General features: G+C 32.7%; 3 protein-coding genes across 5 annotated transcripts; 2 read left to right on the top strand and 1 right to left on the bottom strand.

Moving 5' to 3' along the window:
• The first annotated feature begins 552 nt into the window (after positions 1-552).
• Positions 553-3,523, top strand: LOC120260028 (serine/threonine-protein phosphatase 7 long form homolog). The gene is made up of 4 exons (XM_039267474.1): positions 553-606; positions 2,003-2,646; positions 2,789-2,882; positions 2,969-3,523. Exons 1-4 carry the CDS (start codon positions 553-555, stop codon positions 3,521-3,523), a joined length of 1,347 nt encoding a protein of 448 aa, XP_039123408.1.
• A 3,254-nt stretch (positions 3,524-6,777) lies between these two features.
• LOC120260434 (glycerol-3-phosphate dehydrogenase [NAD(+)]) lies at positions 6,778-9,970 on the top strand. 3 transcript variants are annotated; one of them, XM_039267911.1, is made up of 12 exons: positions 6,778-6,896; positions 7,219-7,341; positions 7,444-7,520; positions 7,621-7,693; positions 7,891-8,108; positions 8,200-8,307; positions 8,440-8,503; positions 8,598-8,635; positions 8,720-8,840; positions 8,908-8,962; positions 9,051-9,099; positions 9,370-9,970. In XM_039267911.1, the coding sequence occupies exons 2-12, from the start codon at positions 7,230-7,232 to the stop codon at positions 9,550-9,552; spliced, it is 1,098 nt and encodes a 365-aa protein (XP_039123845.1). In that variant the 5' UTR covers positions 6,778-6,896; positions 7,219-7,229; the 3' UTR covers positions 9,553-9,970. The 3 variants fall into 3 exon arrangements, with proteins under 3 accessions (XP_039123845.1, XP_039123843.1, XP_039123844.1); XM_039267909.1 differs by lacking the exon at positions 6,778-6,896 and adding an exon at positions 6,917-7,085; XM_039267910.1 differs by lacking the exon at positions 6,778-6,896 and having other exon boundaries at positions 7,101-7,341.
• A 2,691-nt stretch (positions 9,971-12,661) lies between these two features.
• LOC120260741 lies at positions 12,662-16,256 on the bottom strand. The gene is made up of 2 exons (XM_039268298.1): positions 16,054-16,256; positions 12,662-12,963 (listed from the first exon to the last, which is right to left on the bottom strand). The coding sequence occupies exons 1-2, from the start codon at positions 16,219-16,221 to the stop codon at positions 12,877-12,879; spliced, it is 255 nt and encodes an 84-aa protein (XP_039124232.1). The 5' UTR covers positions 16,222-16,256; the 3' UTR covers positions 12,662-12,876.
• Positions 16,257-17,205: the final 949 nt, after the last annotated feature.

The raw sequence follows: 17,205 nt of genomic DNA, 5'->3' as shown, positions 1-17,205 counted from the left end.
TAAATTTTTATTTTTAAAATATAGAAAATGGGAGAGTTTCTCCCTGCTTTTCATTTTTAATTAAAAATTATGAAAACAGAGAAACTCTCCCGTTTTCAAAATTTTTTAAATTTTTTTAATAAAAAAAAAAGAAAATGGGAGTTACTCTCCCATTTTCCTTTTTTTTTTATTAAAAGCCCCGAAACAGATAAAAGCTCTCTTGTCCTTGATTATTGCTGGAAAAAGTCGAAAAAGCCAAAACAAGAAAAACAGAGAAACAAAAAATTAAAAAGATAAATTCCTCAAAACACAGAGGTCTTCACTCCTTGGCTTTTTCACCAATGCTTTTATTAAAAAGAAAAAACAAGAACACTAAGTAATAGCCTTTAGCAATGGATATAAATTTATCCATTGAATTATTTTATTATTATTATTTTTATATAATTCCCACTTCCCACTTCATACTATCTCCCCCTCCATTCTCATTTTCTCCTATTTTATTCTTACTTCAAGTTCTAATAGTCCGGGTGTTTTCAACTTACACGTGTACGGGATTTCTGTTGATAATTTTCAATGGCGTTCTTAAGATTACAGAGTGATCACATTTCATCCATTTTGTCGGAAAAGGTAATATCTGTGTATACTTAGATAACTTTGAAATTAATTATTTATTAATAATTATATTAAGACATTAGTTTCATATAATAATTTTTTATGTCATAATTATTAATCGTATTAATAATTATCTTATTATCAACCGAAGCATGTTTAATTAGATAACACACTATATTTTTAGGATAATTTTTTTTATTAATAATTGTATTATGTCATAATTAATTATTGTATTAATAATTGTTAACCTCGAAGCATGTTTACTTAGATAACCTAGTATATTATTTGGTTATTTTTTATTAATAATTGTATTAAATCATTATTTTATATTAATGATTGTATTATATCATAATTATTATTAATCGTATTAATAATTATTTTATTAGCACCCCCAATCATTTTTAATTAGATAACCCACTATATTTTTATGGTAATTTTTTTATTATTAATAATCATATTATGTCATTAGGTTTTATGAATAATATTATTATGTCATAATTAATTATTGTATTAATAATTGTTATATTAACCGCTAAGAATGTTTATTTAGATAACCTAGTATATTATTTGGTTATTTTTTATTAATAATTGTATTAAGTCATTATTTTATATTAATAATTGTATTATATCATAATTCTTAATCGTATTAATAATTATCTTATTAGCACCCCAATCATGTTTAATTAGATAACCCACTATATTTTTAGGGTAATTTTTTTATTATTAATAATCGTATTATGTCATTAGGTTTTATGAATAATTTTATTATGTCTAATTATTGTATTAATAATTGTTATATTAACCTCGAAGAATGTTTATTTAGATAACTTAGTATATTATTCGATTATTTTTTATCAATAAATGTATTAAGTCATTATTTTATATTAATAATTATATTATGTCATAATTATTAATCGTATTAATAATTATCTTATTAGCACCCCAATCATGTTTAATTAGATAACCCACTACATTTTTAGGTAATTTTGTTTATTATTAATAATTGTATTATGTCATTAGGTTCTATGAATAATTTTATTATGTCATAATTAATTATTGAATTAATAATTGTTATATTAACATTGAAGCATGTTTATTTAGATAACCTAATATATTATTAGGTTTTTTTTATTAATAATTGTATTAAGTCATTATTTTAGATAACCTAGTATATTATTAGGTTAATTTTTTATTATATTAATAATTGTTATATTATGGCTGAAGCATGTTTATTTAGATAACCTAGTATATTATTAGCACACCAATGTTTATGGTTTACTCTTCAATCATATTTAATTTTTCGAAGGCATATGTTCGGATTTATGATTTTTTCGTGTCTTATATTTTTTCAAGTCAACCTATTTTATTTTTCCAATTAATATGAAATTGATTAATTTATAACTTTCTACAGCCTGATCGGGTTCTTAGGTGTAGACATGTGTCTATCGCAGAGCCTCCTCCACAAATCATAGGCCTTTTAAGAGAAGCCGGGTTCTATCATGCGGCTCAAATTCTTAGTTTCCGAATTGATGCCGCTCTTGTGAGTGCATTAGTGGAGAGATGGCGGACTGAAACACACACATTCCACCTTACATGCGGTGAGACAACAATCACGTTGAAAGATGTGGCACTATTACTTGGCTTACCGATTAACGGCCACGAAGTCATCGGACAGACTTCCGACTTAAGAAGTGCTCTCTGTGCAGAGTTGCTCGGAGTGGTCCCACCGGCGGAGCAAAGGAAAGGTCAGAGTATAACTCTAACGTGGCTCGAGGAAACATTTGGCATGATGTCATACGATGCAGGTCAACGACAGATAGAATGTTATGCACGTGCCTATATCCTAAGGCTTATCGGCTGTGTCCTCATGCCAGATATGTCTCAGAACAGGGTTCATCTGAAGTGGTTACCACTTCTGAGGGATTTTACAGATGCAGGAAAATACAGTTGGGGTTCAGCATGTCTAGCAACCCTGTACAGATCTTTATGCCGTGCATCCAACAAGGATATGAAAAATATCAGTGGATCTATAATATTACTTCAATCATGGGCATGGTACAGGATTTCAAGTATATCCCCTCGAACCCGTGCTATCGTATCCTTTCCTCTGGCTCGTAGGTGAGAGCAAATTAAATTGATGATTCATTTTACACTTAATTATAATACATTGAAATTATAATTCATTCTCATTTTTCAGGTGGGCGCACATTGAAGTGGACGATGATAGCCGTAGCAACAAGCACAATGTGAAGATATATAGGCAGCTACTAGATCGGTTGGAGATGCAACAGGTAATGTTGTTAAAAAAATTGATAATTCATACACATATTTGTAGGTATTAATAATCATTGATTATTTGTTAAATAATTTTGAACAGTTTATATGGCGGCCTTATGATTCGAACGAGATAATCGCACAAGTGCCACATGACATTTTCGCAGATAGAACTTTATGGACTGCATTTACATCATTGATTTGCTTCGAAGTTGTTGAGTGGCACCAAACAGATCGAGTGACAAGACAATTTGGCTTCACCCAAGGTGTTCCTCTCGATCCAGTTTGCATTGGATTGACCCATGATCATGATCTTCGTGGCAGAATTAACACAGATTGGGCATTGATCACGGAAGATGGATTGGATTCTAGAGAGATAGAGCGTCACGTTGCCTCAGCCTCCATGTTCCTGCCGGGAATAACGCAATGTCGGTGGAATATTATGCCAAGTGATCTAAAAGCTGATTTGATAGATTCATGGCGATCAGATATAAAACATATTCCTTGTTGTGGTGTTACACTGGAATGCAAGTTGCGCAAGAAGAAAGTCAATGCACCCAACGTTTCTCATTCGACGATGGCAAAACCAATCGGCAGGATATTTTTATTACCATCTTGTGCGATTGCCAACAACAAAGTGCCTTTGTATTTGCCATAAATATGGGTGCCATCTATTTGGACGACCGGTTTGTAATATTTGAAAGCCTCCACGCAGGCGGGGAAGCTCCAGAAAATTTTATGAAAGATTCGAGCATCACGTACCAAGTAAGGTCCATCGTATGCTGGCTGGGTCTCAAGATCAACTATTATCCCAGGAACAAACTATTACAACACTGATAGCTATCTTGGTAATTCGTTGTAGGACTCCTCCCAATTGCCAAATGCTGCTTCAACCGCTTTTTGATTAGTTGTCCATACTTTCCTATGTGTCGGTGTGTATCCGTATCGATTTTTGATCTCCGTTATTAAAACCGATACATTGATGCTTGGTTGCTGTTAGACTAGTGCTTGTATTTGACGACAAATCATGTTTGAATCTAGCTTCGAATGATCCTGCAAGATCATTGCTGATGAACACGTGTGAGGCCGAGTGTACTTTGTAATTTCCCAAAGCTTTCTCCGCTTGCTGTAGGATGCGCGAACCCTCCAATTGCACCCATCACCATATGACTTACATTTATTGGAGTATCGAGTCGGATCAGACTCAATAACTTTGTATTCGACAGATTTAAGTAAGCAGTAATGCTTAATTGCAGTCACAGCATCATCTTTACTTCGAAACCTCATGCCTACATGAAGATCTCCATTTGTCATTGCTCCAGTTAATGTGTCGGCATACAATAAAGGGTACTCCGGAAATTCTTGTGCGGACATTGCTTCCAAATCATGGGTCCGTATATGTGCTGAAGGCTCCATTGGTGCCATCATGAAATTATGGCTGGTCATTGGAACGTCTTCAAGATTGCATTCTTCTAACTGAATGTCATCAACACTTGCTTTAGTGTCTTCCCCAAAGCTGTCACCATCGTCGTCCTCATCGTCTCCATTTGATCGGCCATACTGACGAAATTTCGGTTTCATGAGTATCATGAAAAGAACTTGTTCCGCCTTGTAGATGTTGTGAATTAGTAAAATAATTATTGGGGTGGTGGATCATCTTGTGCCCTCCACTCTGTAGAGAGCCGTTCAGGTTCATTAACTTGGTATGGTGATGAAATCCTCTCCCGTCTCAAATTGCGTTGAACTTCGTCATCTGGGGTGGTTTGTTGTTGGGAAGGAGCACCTTCGAAAGTTGCAGCGTTGAACTCCACGTACAATTCAATAATGCCAATATCTAGATTTCTTTTGTGGCAGTCGAACATCATCCGAACATCTCGATCATTACGCAATTTGATTGACCGATAGCAAATCTTACCAGATCCTGAAGAAATTGGGAGCCGATATTTGATACATGAAACTCTTTAAATTTTCGTAAGAGATGTTGTCTTCGACATAAAAATATGATTGATCCTCCCGAGCGAAAAATATAATTGTGTCTTCACTAGCAATGATTGAACCATTGTAGTAAACCAATACAAGTGAAGTCTCTACCATTGTTGAAGACAAGAAGAAGAAGTATGGGTGAGTGAGTGAGTAAATAGTATGCAAGAGTGAAAATGGGCTACTAATGTTGGTTTATATAAAGAGATCGAATTTTGAAAATTTCATTCATGAACATTGCAGGTTTGACCGTCCTAATTACTGACTGGTGTAGGTTTGACCAACCTATTTTGGTGCTAAGTACTAAGCCGTGCGAGGTTTGGTCGTCATACTTTGTCCCTAATCATCGGCCAGTGCGAGGTTTTGACGAGTGTACTTCGTCTTGGCCCGAGTGCAAGTTTGATCGTCTTACTTTGTCCCAATCACTGAGTGGTGCAAGTTTGACCGGCGTACTTTGTGCTGACTGGTGCAGGTTTGATTGTCCTGCTTTGTCACAATCACTGAGTGGTGAAGGTTTGACCGGCGCACTTTGTGCTAATTGGTGCAGGTTTGACTGTCCTACTTTGCTAATCACTAAGTGGTGCGAGGTTTGGCCCGGCGTACTTTTGTGCTAATCAGCGACTCAGTGCGACTTTTAACCCGATCTACTTTATACTAATTCTTGACTAGTGGAGGTTTGAGTGACCCTACTTTATACTAATTCTCGACCCGATCACGCGGGTTTGATTGACCTACTTTGTGCTAAGTACTGACGGTGCAGGTTTGACCGTCTTACTTTGTGTTAATTACTGACCGATGCAGGTCTAACCGATATACTTTGTACTAATTACTGATAGGTGCAAGTTTAATTGTCCTACTTTGTGCTAATTACTAATCATTGTAGGTTTGACCAACTTACTTTGAACTAATTACTGATCGGTGCAAGTTTGACCAACGTACTTTGTGCTAATCACTGACAGGTGCAGGTTTGACAATCCTACTTTGTCCTAATTAATTATCGATACAAGTTTGACCAAACTACTTTATACCAATTACTGACCAGTGTAGGTTTAACCTATCTACTTTGTGCTAATTACTGACCGGTACTTAGTACTGACCGTTGCACTTTTCATTGTCCTACTTTGTGGTAATTATTAACCAGTGCAGGTTTGACAGTCCTACTTTGTGCTAATTATTAACGGTGTAGGTTTGACCGTCCTACTTTATACTAACTACTTACCGTTGTAGATTTAACCATTTTATTTTGTATTAATTAATTACCGGTGCAACTTTGACCATTTTATTTCTAATATTTTTTGAGATTCATAGTATTTTTTTAAATAAAAGATTAATATATATATATATATATATATATATATCAACCATTATTTTTTTAAATTAAAAAAATTAATTATATAAAAAGATTTTTTTAAGACCTAACAACCAACAACTACATCAGTAAAAAAAAGGAAAAACGGGAGAGTAACTCCGTTTTCTTTTTTTATTAAAAATTTAAAAATTATGAAAACGGGAGAGTTTCTCCCCGTTTTCATAATTTTTAATTTAAAAATGAAAACAGGGAGAAACTCTCCCGTTTTCTATATTTTAAAATGAAAAATAAAAAAAGTGAAAAGCAGGGAAAATTTTTACTGTTTTCAGCCAACCTGCGTATTTTGGTAAATAATCCCAAACATACTTAATTTAGTAAATATTTTTTTTTTGTAACATTTTAAAAAAAAGTCACCTAAAGATGGCAATAGCATTTTTTTAAAATAACAAACAAAATCCAAAACCAAACATTAATATATACTAAACCAAACAAAAAGGTCAAAGACAAGATCTGTGTGTGGTTTGAACAACACCACCACCACCACCCAAAAAAAAGTTAAAATATGCAGCATCCATGTGGTCCTGAAAGCATCCATCTTGTCCTCTCCACCCATTCATTCACACCAGGCTTCCGAGTTCAACGTGTAGTTCAACCCTTCCTGCCCGCTGTGCCATCCATGATAGACAACCATCACCAACTAACCGCCCTCTCTCCAACCCTCCACACCTTTCCAACAACACACGTGGGTGTCTATACATGCGTGCTTGTATGTTTGTATGTATGTATAAATTTGGTTATCCAATCCTTCACATACAAATCAATGTGGCTTCTTCCTTGTGGGATCCGTCACTTGTTATCTCTATCCACATTGTTTCCCTCGTCAATCCTCCGCGTTCTCTCCGCCATCTTTCCATTATATATATATACATTGGTTTTGTTTTACTCACTCTTCATCTTTGCCAATTTTCCTGTTGCTGTTGAGTTTTTTTTTTTATTATTTAATTTTATTCTATAGAGTTTTCCTTCAAGGTTGCTGTTTTTTTTTTCCATGGGAGGTGTTACAGAAGCTGGTGCTATGGAAAATGCTGAGGAATTGTTCAGGGTGGCTGTAATTGGTAGTGGAAATTGGGGCAGTGTTGCTGCCAAACTCATTGCTTCCAACACTGTCAAGCAATCTATGTTCCATGGTACTTGATTCTGTTCTTTTTTGTGTAGTAATTGTTTGGTTGATGTTTTGTTTCTTTTTTGGGGTTATGTGATTGATTGAATGAAATTTGGGGGTTTTGCAGATGAGGTGAGGATGTGGGTGTTTGAGGAAACTTTACCAAATGGAAGGAAACTCAGTGAAACAATTAACCAGGAAAATGTGAGGAATGAGATAACATACATGGTTCTTTCTTTCTTTTTGTGTTTTTAATTTGGTAGTTGATTAATTTGTTAATTGTTTTGTGTTGAGATTTCAATAGGAGAATGTCAAGTATCTTCCTGGCATCAAGCTTGGATCCAATGTGGTTGCAGACCCTGACTTACTGAATTCAGGTAAATGTGTATTGATTTGTTCAGGATTTTGGAAAACATTTGTTTTGCCCATATTATACAACTTCAATTTTATTGATAAATAGTTTGGTATTGAAATGGAACTGTGATCTTAGCTTAATGCTCTTAAATTAGTGCTCTTATTTCCAATTTGATGTTAATGTTATAAATGTTAATGTTAATTGGTTGCTTATTTGCAGTGAAAGAAGTAAACATGCTTGTATTTGTAACTCCTCATCAATTTGTTGAGGGTATATGCAAGAGACTTGTGGGGAATATAAGACCTGATGCGGAAGCCATATCGCTCATCAAGGGCATGGAAGTCAAGACTGAAGGACCATGCATGATTTCGAAACTCATTTCTGAAATGCTCAGTGTCAACTGTTGTGTTCTGATGGGTGCCAATATTGCCAATGAGGCATGATTTCATTTGTTTGGATGTTCATCTTGATGCATTGATTTATTTAGATTGTGAGAAAGGAATGTTTAAATTCAGCATTTGAATGCAGATTGCTGTCGAGAAATTTAGTGAGGCAACAATTGGATATAGACAAGACAAGGAAGCTGCGCAGAGATGGGCTAGATTGTTCAGTACCCCATATTTCCTAGTTTCTGCTGTGAGTTTTTGTTCCCTGTCATTTTTTTTAACTGACAGACATTTTTGTTAATTTGTGTTTAATCTCACTCTTATCACACAATGTCTTACAACAATTGCTCTGTTGGCTTTTTTTGTTTGATGGAATGGACAGGTGCCGGACGTGGAGGGAGTAGAACTCTGTGGTACATTAAAGAATGTTGTGGCCATAGCTGCAGGTTAAGCAATTTACTTTTGCTTGTAATGAGGTTCCTTGTGTTAAAATAATTTGGATACTAATTTTTAAACATGATGATTTGGATGAACAATTAGGTCTGGTCGATGGTTTGGACATGGGAAATAATACAAAGGTTTGTATGTCTCAAGAGAGGATTTTTAACTTGAAAGTATTTGTACTAAGCTGTTAACTGTTGCATTATAAATTAAAACATCAGGCGGCAATAATGAGGATTGGATTGAGAGAGATGAAGGCCTTTTCAAAGCTGCTGTTTTCTTCAGTCAAGGATAGCACCTTCTTCGAGAGCTGTGGAGTTGCCGATTTAATTACGACATGCCGTATGTAACCTAACTGACTCCTCCTTGATTCATATAGTTTTATAAATGAACCTTTTTGTTGGGACAGTTGGGGGAAGAAACAGGAGAGTCGCCGAGGCATTTGCAAGGAGTGGCGGGAAAAGGTGTAGTTAAGTCTTTAAGCTCATAATGTTTATTTATTTGTTTGATTCAAAAACTTTATTCATTTTGGTACTTTGAAACTCTTCACAGATCCTTTGATGAATTGGAAACTGAACTACTGCAAGGCCAGAAATTGCAGGTAACTGATGGCTTTGCTTGCGCTCAATATATCCAATACATTGAGATAACATTGAATGTCAAAAACACTAATTAATAATTGACAAGATATGGTACCATAGACATTATATATTAATCTTTTGAACTAAATTAGTTAGAATTGAAGCATGAATGTGAAGTCGCACTAGTTAGAAGATCAACAAAATCAATATAGCCAGAAATTAATTTATTGATTCATAGTTTATATTACTGATCCGTTACTAAGGGTCAATCATTTCTGATGTTTTCATAGGGTGTGTCCACTGCAAAAGAAGTTTATGAAGTTTTGAGAAACCGAGGATGGCAGAGCTTATTTCCACTTTTCACGACGGTGCATGAGATTAGTATAGGTCTCCTTCCTCCAACAGCCATAGTTGAATATAGCGAGCATGCACGGAACCTCAATCTTCTGCAAGGTGCTGTCCAATTGCACTAAGCCAAATTGGATCAATCAGACCATGACAAATCTAATACCCAAATTGATGTTATCCCTTGGTCGCTGTTTCTTGCTAAGCAGAAATTTTGGCTACATGCAGGAATTTCATGGCATTTTAGGCCGGCAATTTGTCAGTTTTATGATTAAATTATATGGAAAAAATGACATTTATATATATATATATATATATTATCATGTTGGCAATAGTTAGTTATCTTGAAGTGAATTCAAATTGTTCATTTGTTTAAGTACATCCTTTTCATATCAGTTTAGGTAGCGTTTGGTTAGATGTAGTTGAAAATGCAGTGGATTTCAAATTACAATGTAGTTGTAATTACTGTATTTAAAAATACAAGGAGTGTTAAATCTGGTGTTTAGTTTGATGTAGTTGGAATCCTGGATTATAAAATTTTATGTTTGGTTGGAAGGATTTGTAAATCTGAATTTTGAAAATATTATTAAGTTGGAGATATTTCTAGGATATAAACATCTTTGTGAGGTTACCCCACCTTGGTTTAACATTAATTTTAATTAATTATAAATACACAATTAAATTTTATTAATAATAACAAAAAATAATTATACAAATAATTACTTTTTATAATATATAATTATGTTTTTATTACAATTTATTGTGAATTTTAATAATTATATTAAATATACTACACAATTTATGATTTTTTTATAGCAAAGTATTGATAAAAATATAATAATAAGCTTTTATTATTAATAATTATATTATATTTATTATATTTAATTTTTTCAATTTATATTAAGATAAAATATAATGATATACTATTTTTATTTTACATGATGAAAGATCTTAGCCTACCAAATACCCTATTTAATCCATGTATTTTACACAATTTTCCGCTTTAGTCCCTACCTTTTAATTTGTCTTCATTAGGTCCCTATATTGTCAAAATAAGGTAAATTAGGTTCAACCCCTCACGGTTGTTCCCCTAATTACTCCCTATGTGTTTACTCAATTTGGATTTAATTTGTCCAATTTTGACAATATAGGGATATATTGAGAACAAATTAAAAGATAGGGATTAAAAAGACAAATTAAGTAAAATACAGGGACTCAATAGGATATTCAACCAATAAAAAAATTAAAGATAAAAATTTGTAAAATAATAAAAAAAAATTTAAAAAGAACGAAACTTACAAATAAAAAAAAACAAAGATAAAGATGAATCTAGATTTTTTGTTATCCTCCCAAGACCTTGGTCTGAAAAATAATAAAAAGATAAAAATTCGGTGTCACATGACACCACGTGCAAAACTTGCTTTAAATTCTAAAGTGCAGGAGTTTGAATTACGCCCGATTTGGGACGTAGTTACAAATCCAACAAAATCCCTTACCAGTTGCAACTACTTTGAATTTCTCAAATTCAGTCAAACAAACATTAGATTTTAAAAGATCACGTATTTCCAATTACATGTACTTTTAAATATGGCCAAACAAACACAATCTAAGTTTAGGTTTTTTTTTTCTTTTGATGATAAAGCACAATACCAAACTGAAGAGTTGTGTTTTTTTTGTCACCATGGCAATAGCATAATGGTGAGACACTTGACTTCAAAGCGGAGTGTTTGATTATTTTCCAATGTATGATTGAGAACTCATTAAAAATAATAATAATAATAATAATAATAATAATAATAATAATAATAATAATAATAATAATAAAAAGTGTGAGGTAGTCTGTTCATATTGGTAATATATATATAGATATATACTAAGGTAGGTTTTCTTTAGCCATCCTGCAAGCTTTTGCATTTACTCCTTAAGTTTGGGTTGGAGGATCTTCATTTTCCAATTGGTTCTTTTGATGGTTTGGAGCACCACGAATAGATACACACAGACCTGTTCATTTTGGGGGTGGGGGAAGTGATACTTCCTCCAATTTTTTTTTAAAGGAGGAAAATATAAACCAATTTATAAAAACTTACTTATTTTTACTTCCAAAGTCTTTTTTTAAACTTAACAACTTCAAATAACATCTAAATTCTCCATTTATATTCTCACTCAGACAAATGAACATTAAAAGTGCTGAATATGATATCACTTCCTCCCACCTCAGAAAAGTGGTATTTCCCCCACATCCCTACTTAAGATGATTCACTGATAATTCACTGATAGAAATGTGTTTTAAACATAAACCACACAAAGATATTTAATATGTATTTACAAAATAAAATCATGAATTATAACATGATAATATCTTAATCTATGAAATCAATAAAACAGGAGATTATTAATAAAAAATTCATTAATAAATGCATGCATCACTTGAAAAAAAACACAAAGCTCGAGACATAAAAAAGGCGTCAAAGTCCATGGACTGTCGATGAAAGTATTTATACAATTATATTTCAATACATAGTGCATGGCATGCTTACAAGACTATAGTAATTATAATTATAAGATGTTTTCAATAAAAATTTAAATTTTTAAACAAAGACAATCAGTCACTATTATAAAATAAAATGTCAGGCATTCTAATGGTGCTATAAATGTCATTCTGCACCTTATTAAAAGTTAACACAAATGTCCAAATATTAGAACATCGAAACCTTAAGTAATAAAATAAACACTAAAACAAACACAACACAGACTACACAATTAAAAAAAAACACTAGGGCAAGACAGCAAGTTTACCAAAAGAGAGCCACAGTGCATGAAAATTTGAGATAAGCTCAGTAAAACACAAGGCAAACATGCAGTAAAGAGGTACTCGTGGATATAAAAAAAAAATAAACACATTGCCCGTCACAAGCATGTTTTCTATGGCCAAACTTCAAATAAAATAACCAGTAATGTAATCTTTGGTTAAATTCAAAATATTAAAAGAATCAAAAGAAAAGATTAAATTAAAATTTAACAAATACATCATGTTTTGAATTATCAATTATCTATTAAGAAAAAGATATCAACCTTTCACTAAAAAGAATAAGCAAACAGAAATAATATCAAAGTAAAACGAATGGAGAAAGAATATGTAACATCAGACATCTTTACATGGGCTACTGACAACAAAAACCTTCGATATCAACTATTTTTTCCCATAACAATCATGGTTCACCATCTCACTTCAAAATGTATAATTTAAAGACACCCTTTCTTAATTTGTGTATCTCAAAGCATATGTCTGCACCAGTTCTTATTCATCTTAATTAGCATACATTAAACATGCCTCATAAAGCACAAGGAAATAAGTAGAATGCTACAGAAACATCACAGCATTGGCATTTAAGGAAATTTCAAGAAAACAAGGAAATAAAATGTTCAATGTCAAAATAAAATAATCTCAAAGATTACATAAGAGAATCTTCACGCTTTGCTTTAGCCAGTAGTTCTTCTCTCATACGCTTTATCTCCCTTTCTTTTTCCTCTCTTTCTCTCTGAAAGAACAAAATTTAAATAAGATGGAAGAAAAGACAAGGAGAAAAGTAACCTAAAAATGTATTGCATTCCTGGGGAGAAAATGAACTGTACGCTTGATTGATTCATTGGAACGCTACTTCTAAAGTACATTTTGAACTAGAATCATTACCAATTCTAGTTTTTGAAACATCATACTCCTTACAGGTCTAAATAGAAATGTTATTGGACTAGTGTGTAAGGAAGCTGTAACTCAACTCCAAGAAAGTGGATACAATTGACTAAATTAGCTTAAAGAGCAAAATATGATTCATGTTCTACTGTTTTAGATGGAGCTGATATCAGATGTCCATTAATGAGCATGCCTTCCCTATATCCATGAAATGCAATCCCTTTAATTCCTCAAACTGTTCAATATCTATGAAGGGAAAGTCATATATATAATAAAGTTAAATCAGTTGACATTTTTAAAGATTAAGATCAGTAACATTGTGTTTTGGTTGGTGAGTTGGAGTGTCTTAAAGAATCTCCTTTTGGAGATTGAGTTGGCAGGAAATTTTTATATAAGCTCACCACACTTTCACCTAGTTAAAACTAATCAAAATTATATATTTAGAACCTAAATTTTACTTATTTAAAAAGTAAGAAGTATACATTAATATTAATATTTTAAGACATAAATAAATAAATTTAAATAATTCATTTTTAAATATATATATATGAATAGGATAACTCAAGGTTATTTGGTTGCAGCACTTGGCTAGCGAACCTACCAAACAAGCCTTAAGTTTCAAAACAAACAAACACACTTGGGGTGAGCATTGTGAAAGAACTAAGGCCAAAAAGAGAGAAAATTATCACTTTCAAAACTAGGCAGAATATTCTCACTGTATGAATCAGATATAACAAAGAGTCAGCACCTCTTAGAAACATACACCCCACATGACAATAACTTCCATGTAGGGATGCAAAAGAGTAAATTTCTCCTTAATCCTTTTCACAATGGCATAAACATCATTATTATGTCTAGAGTATTGAACCAAACACCAGAAAACATAATAGTGAGCATGAATTTTGATACCATATGTGAGTTAAGAGGCAACCTTCAGAAACAGCATACCAAAAAGGCTGTAAAAGTTGGCTTAAATGGCCGCTAAATGATAGTGGCACACACTGTGGTATTTATATCTTCCAACAAGCTAATATGCCGGCTCAGAGACAGATAGGGAACCTCTAGTGATACATACACTAATAACTCTTCCGAGGAGAACATCTTAACTTCAAAGTGAAGAATGCCACAGATCAAACAAAACTCACAAAATCAAATACAGCTTTCATTTCTAAGTGATCTTAGCCTTTACAATTAAAAACAATGGCAAGATTCATACAGCACAATGAACGTGCACATGATGCTTTGATGCATACCTCTGTTTGACAATCCTCAAAGTTAATTTTTACAATTCACTCCCTAGATTGATAAATGAATTTCCAGTTAACTGAACCTTTGCAAACCATATATAAAATGTTTTTCTCTTTTTTTCTCTAGCATACGCATTATACTTGGGCATCAGCATATTATATTATTTTCCAGGCAAATGAAACTTTTGGTTGTAAGAAGACTTTAACTCTAACACTATGGAAAAATCTAATCAAGGATTCAAATAGAACAAAATACTTATACCTTATACACCAAAACAATGAACAACAATAACTAGATGTATTAATTAATTGTTTGAACGGTAGAATGGTTTGAAACAGAAAAAAAAAAAATAGAAAAGCACATGCTCATGCCCCCGTTTGATTTCTTACAGTGTCCTGCTCTTCTTTCCAAAGTTGCGGACATGAGACTGAAACTAGGATGTGTATAAATGGAAGGAAATTGAAGAAAATGGGAAAAAAAGAAGGAAAGCTGCTTCCACTTCATTAGAAGCAGAAAAAACAATGTACAAGTAAATGATAAACTATACATCACAGATTTTTTTTCCTTTCTATTTTTTGCTTTCTCCCCTTCCACTTCCCTTGATCAACAATGCATATATCACATGTATTTCTTGGGATGACAGAAGGATACTTTTTCTTATGATTTGATTATAATCTGCTACCTAGAGATTAACGTATGATTATTTACATCATATCTGGCATCCTTCTTCCCAAAGCCAGTAAAAGAATTCGAATTTAGGAAGGTGGAGATCTTAGGTGAAAGGCACCCCCTAAAGAGGAAAACAAACATTTAATTTACTCGATAGAAAAAGAAGAACAACAATACCAGTGCTGCTATGGTATAAATAGGATAAAAATAAGCTGACTGAATCATTGAGGAAATTGACTACGGAGATGGCTAACCTTTAACCCTAACCTAGTAGAGAATTTTATTTAAATAAACGGGTATTTAATGGTTGTTGAAATAATTGTTACCTACATATCTATATTATTAAAATTTTTGGATGTGATCTAAACATAAACAAAGAGTGCCAAATCTACAAGCAATAGTTAGTACAGGTACAATGTATTGAAAATCAAACTAACACATTGATGAGAAAAACAGCACACGTAAAATGGCTTATTGACTTTAAAAAAAATTTATTACTTCATAGAAGACCACTTACAAAAGAAATCATTTACTTCTTGCAATCAATGAATACAATCTTATGTCATCACAAAATAGCCACTATTTCTCAAAATCCATCAGTCTCAATCCATCAGCATTAAAAGTGTTAAATTTCATATGCACTAACAAAAGCCTAACAATCCATGATGACATCCCAAGCTTAATATCGATCAAGCCAAAGCACACGGGGTTCACATTGCCATCATCCAATCAATCTAGTTCCTTTTTTCAAAACAAAAACCTCAATTCCATTTCCACTTCTCCTCTCAAAGAAACATCGAAATCAACAAACCATATTTCAATCAATTTACCTCTCCATGAACATGAAAAGATGAAGGTTTTTTCGAAATCTAGAAAACAACTTGACAATGAACATGATTTGATTCAGAACAAACAAAAACAAAAAATAATATACGGGATACCAAAACAAATCAATCAAGAAAGCGTCTTAATTGGAACCCTAAAAGAGATGAGAAAGAAAGAGAAAGAGGCAGAAGAAGACCTTCTCATCCTGATGAAGGGCGATCCAGACATGGAGATGGTCCATGGATTGCCAGAAGACGAAGGCGCCCAAGGTCATCGCGAAGTAGGTCGCCACCCGCACCATCTCTTCTCTTCTGCGCTTCCGATGCTCTCTCTCTCTCTCTCTCTCTCTCTCTCTCTCGATCATCGATCTCGTAAATTTCAGTTGTTTGATTGAATAATGGGCCGTGAAAGATTTAGTTGGGTCATCAAGTCTTTTACAAGATTATCTTTTCATTTTAAGGGATTTGTTTTTCTTTATTATTATTATTATTATTATTTTAGATAGCTAAATTACCTGTAATCTTGAATTTTAAATTAATAACCTTTATATTTCATTGGTATAATTTTCTAAATAGTCACTCTGCTTTTTTCAAACTTACCATTTAAGTGTAATCTTTTACTGCCTCAACTATATTTAAGTGAGCCATATTAATCCCTTTTTTATTATTTAGGGTTAGGGTTTAAGGATAATGGCTAAATTAAAATTGTAAAGGGACAAAAAGATAATAGTTCAAAGTAAAGGGACTAAATGTGTAAGTTTGAAAAAGTAGAGAACTATTTACGGAATTATACCTATTTCATTAAACAAACTTTTTTTAACCGAATTGAAAAAAATATTTTTTTTGTGTGGGGCAAAAAATAAAATAAAATCAAAACAGACAATGATTGTCATGAAAAATTGGACCAGATAGAGCAAAGTCGTTGCTAAAAGCAAATGAAAAATATAACATCAATGAAAGACACTCATTTTACGTGAAAACCCCCTAAATAAATTAGAGTAAAAAAACCACATGCAAAATTATTCACAAGAAAATTTAGAAATTACAATTTTTCTAATTACATTGAGGAAATAACCACTCTCTCTTATATTAGGAGAAATACCAATTCCCCATATTCTTCCTCTCCCCCACTCTTTCCCTTACTCTCACTCAATTCATTTTTCACTAGGGTACTTAATGGCTCTATCTTGTTCTCCATTTATAGGCATGAGAAGGCCTTCACCTACCACCCATACTATAATTCAAAGTATATTACAAAAACCAACATCAATATTATAATTAAGAAATTATTTTTTGAATATTTTTTAATCTTCTATTGGTTTTTTTAATACTTTTTTTCTAATCTCCAA

The sequence above is a fragment of the Dioscorea cayenensis genome, chromosome 5, assembly GCF_009730915.1.
Source record: "Dioscorea cayenensis subsp. rotundata cultivar TDr96_F1 chromosome 5, TDr96_F1_v2_PseudoChromosome.rev07_lg8_w22 25.fasta, whole genome shotgun sequence".
Lineage (NCBI taxonomy): Eukaryota > Viridiplantae > Streptophyta > Magnoliopsida > Dioscoreales > Dioscoreaceae > Dioscorea > Dioscorea cayenensis.
The sequence above is the reverse complement of the archived record's forward strand: the minus strand, read 5'-3'. Positions and strand labels throughout refer to the sequence as shown.

Bases quoted from the DNA above. Each gene is read 5' to 3' on its own strand.
- LOC120260434 (XM_039267909.1), top strand. From the start codon at position 6,923: ATGTTTGTATGTATGTATAAATTTGGTTATCCAATCCTTCACATACAA. The intron at 7,342-7,443 runs GTACTTGATTCT...GGGGTTTTGCAG, and splicing joins CAAGCAATCTATGTTCCATG to ATGAGGTGAGGATGTGGGTG. The intron at 8,636-8,719 runs GTTTGTATGTCT...TTAAAACATCAG, and splicing joins ACATGGGAAATAATACAAAG to GCGGCAATAATGAGGATTGG.
- LOC120260028 (XM_039267474.1), top strand. From the start codon at position 553: ATGGCGTTCTTAAGATTACAGAGTGATCACATTTCATCCATTTTGTCG. The intron at 607-2,002 runs GTAATATCTGTG...AACTTTCTACAG, and splicing joins CATCCATTTTGTCGGAAAAG to CCTGATCGGGTTCTTAGGTG. The intron at 2,647-2,788 runs GTACAGGATTTC...CTCATTTTTCAG, and splicing joins TTACTTCAATCATGGGCATG to GTGGGCGCACATTGAAGTGG.
- LOC120260741 (XM_039268298.1), bottom strand. From the start codon at position 16,221: ATGATCGAGAGAGAGAGAGAGAGAGAGAGAGAGAGAGAGCATCGGAAG. The intron at 12,964-16,053 runs GTCTTCTTCTGC...TTGTTCTTTCAG, and splicing joins CCCTTCATCAGGATGAGAAG to AGAGAAAGAGAGGAAAAAGA.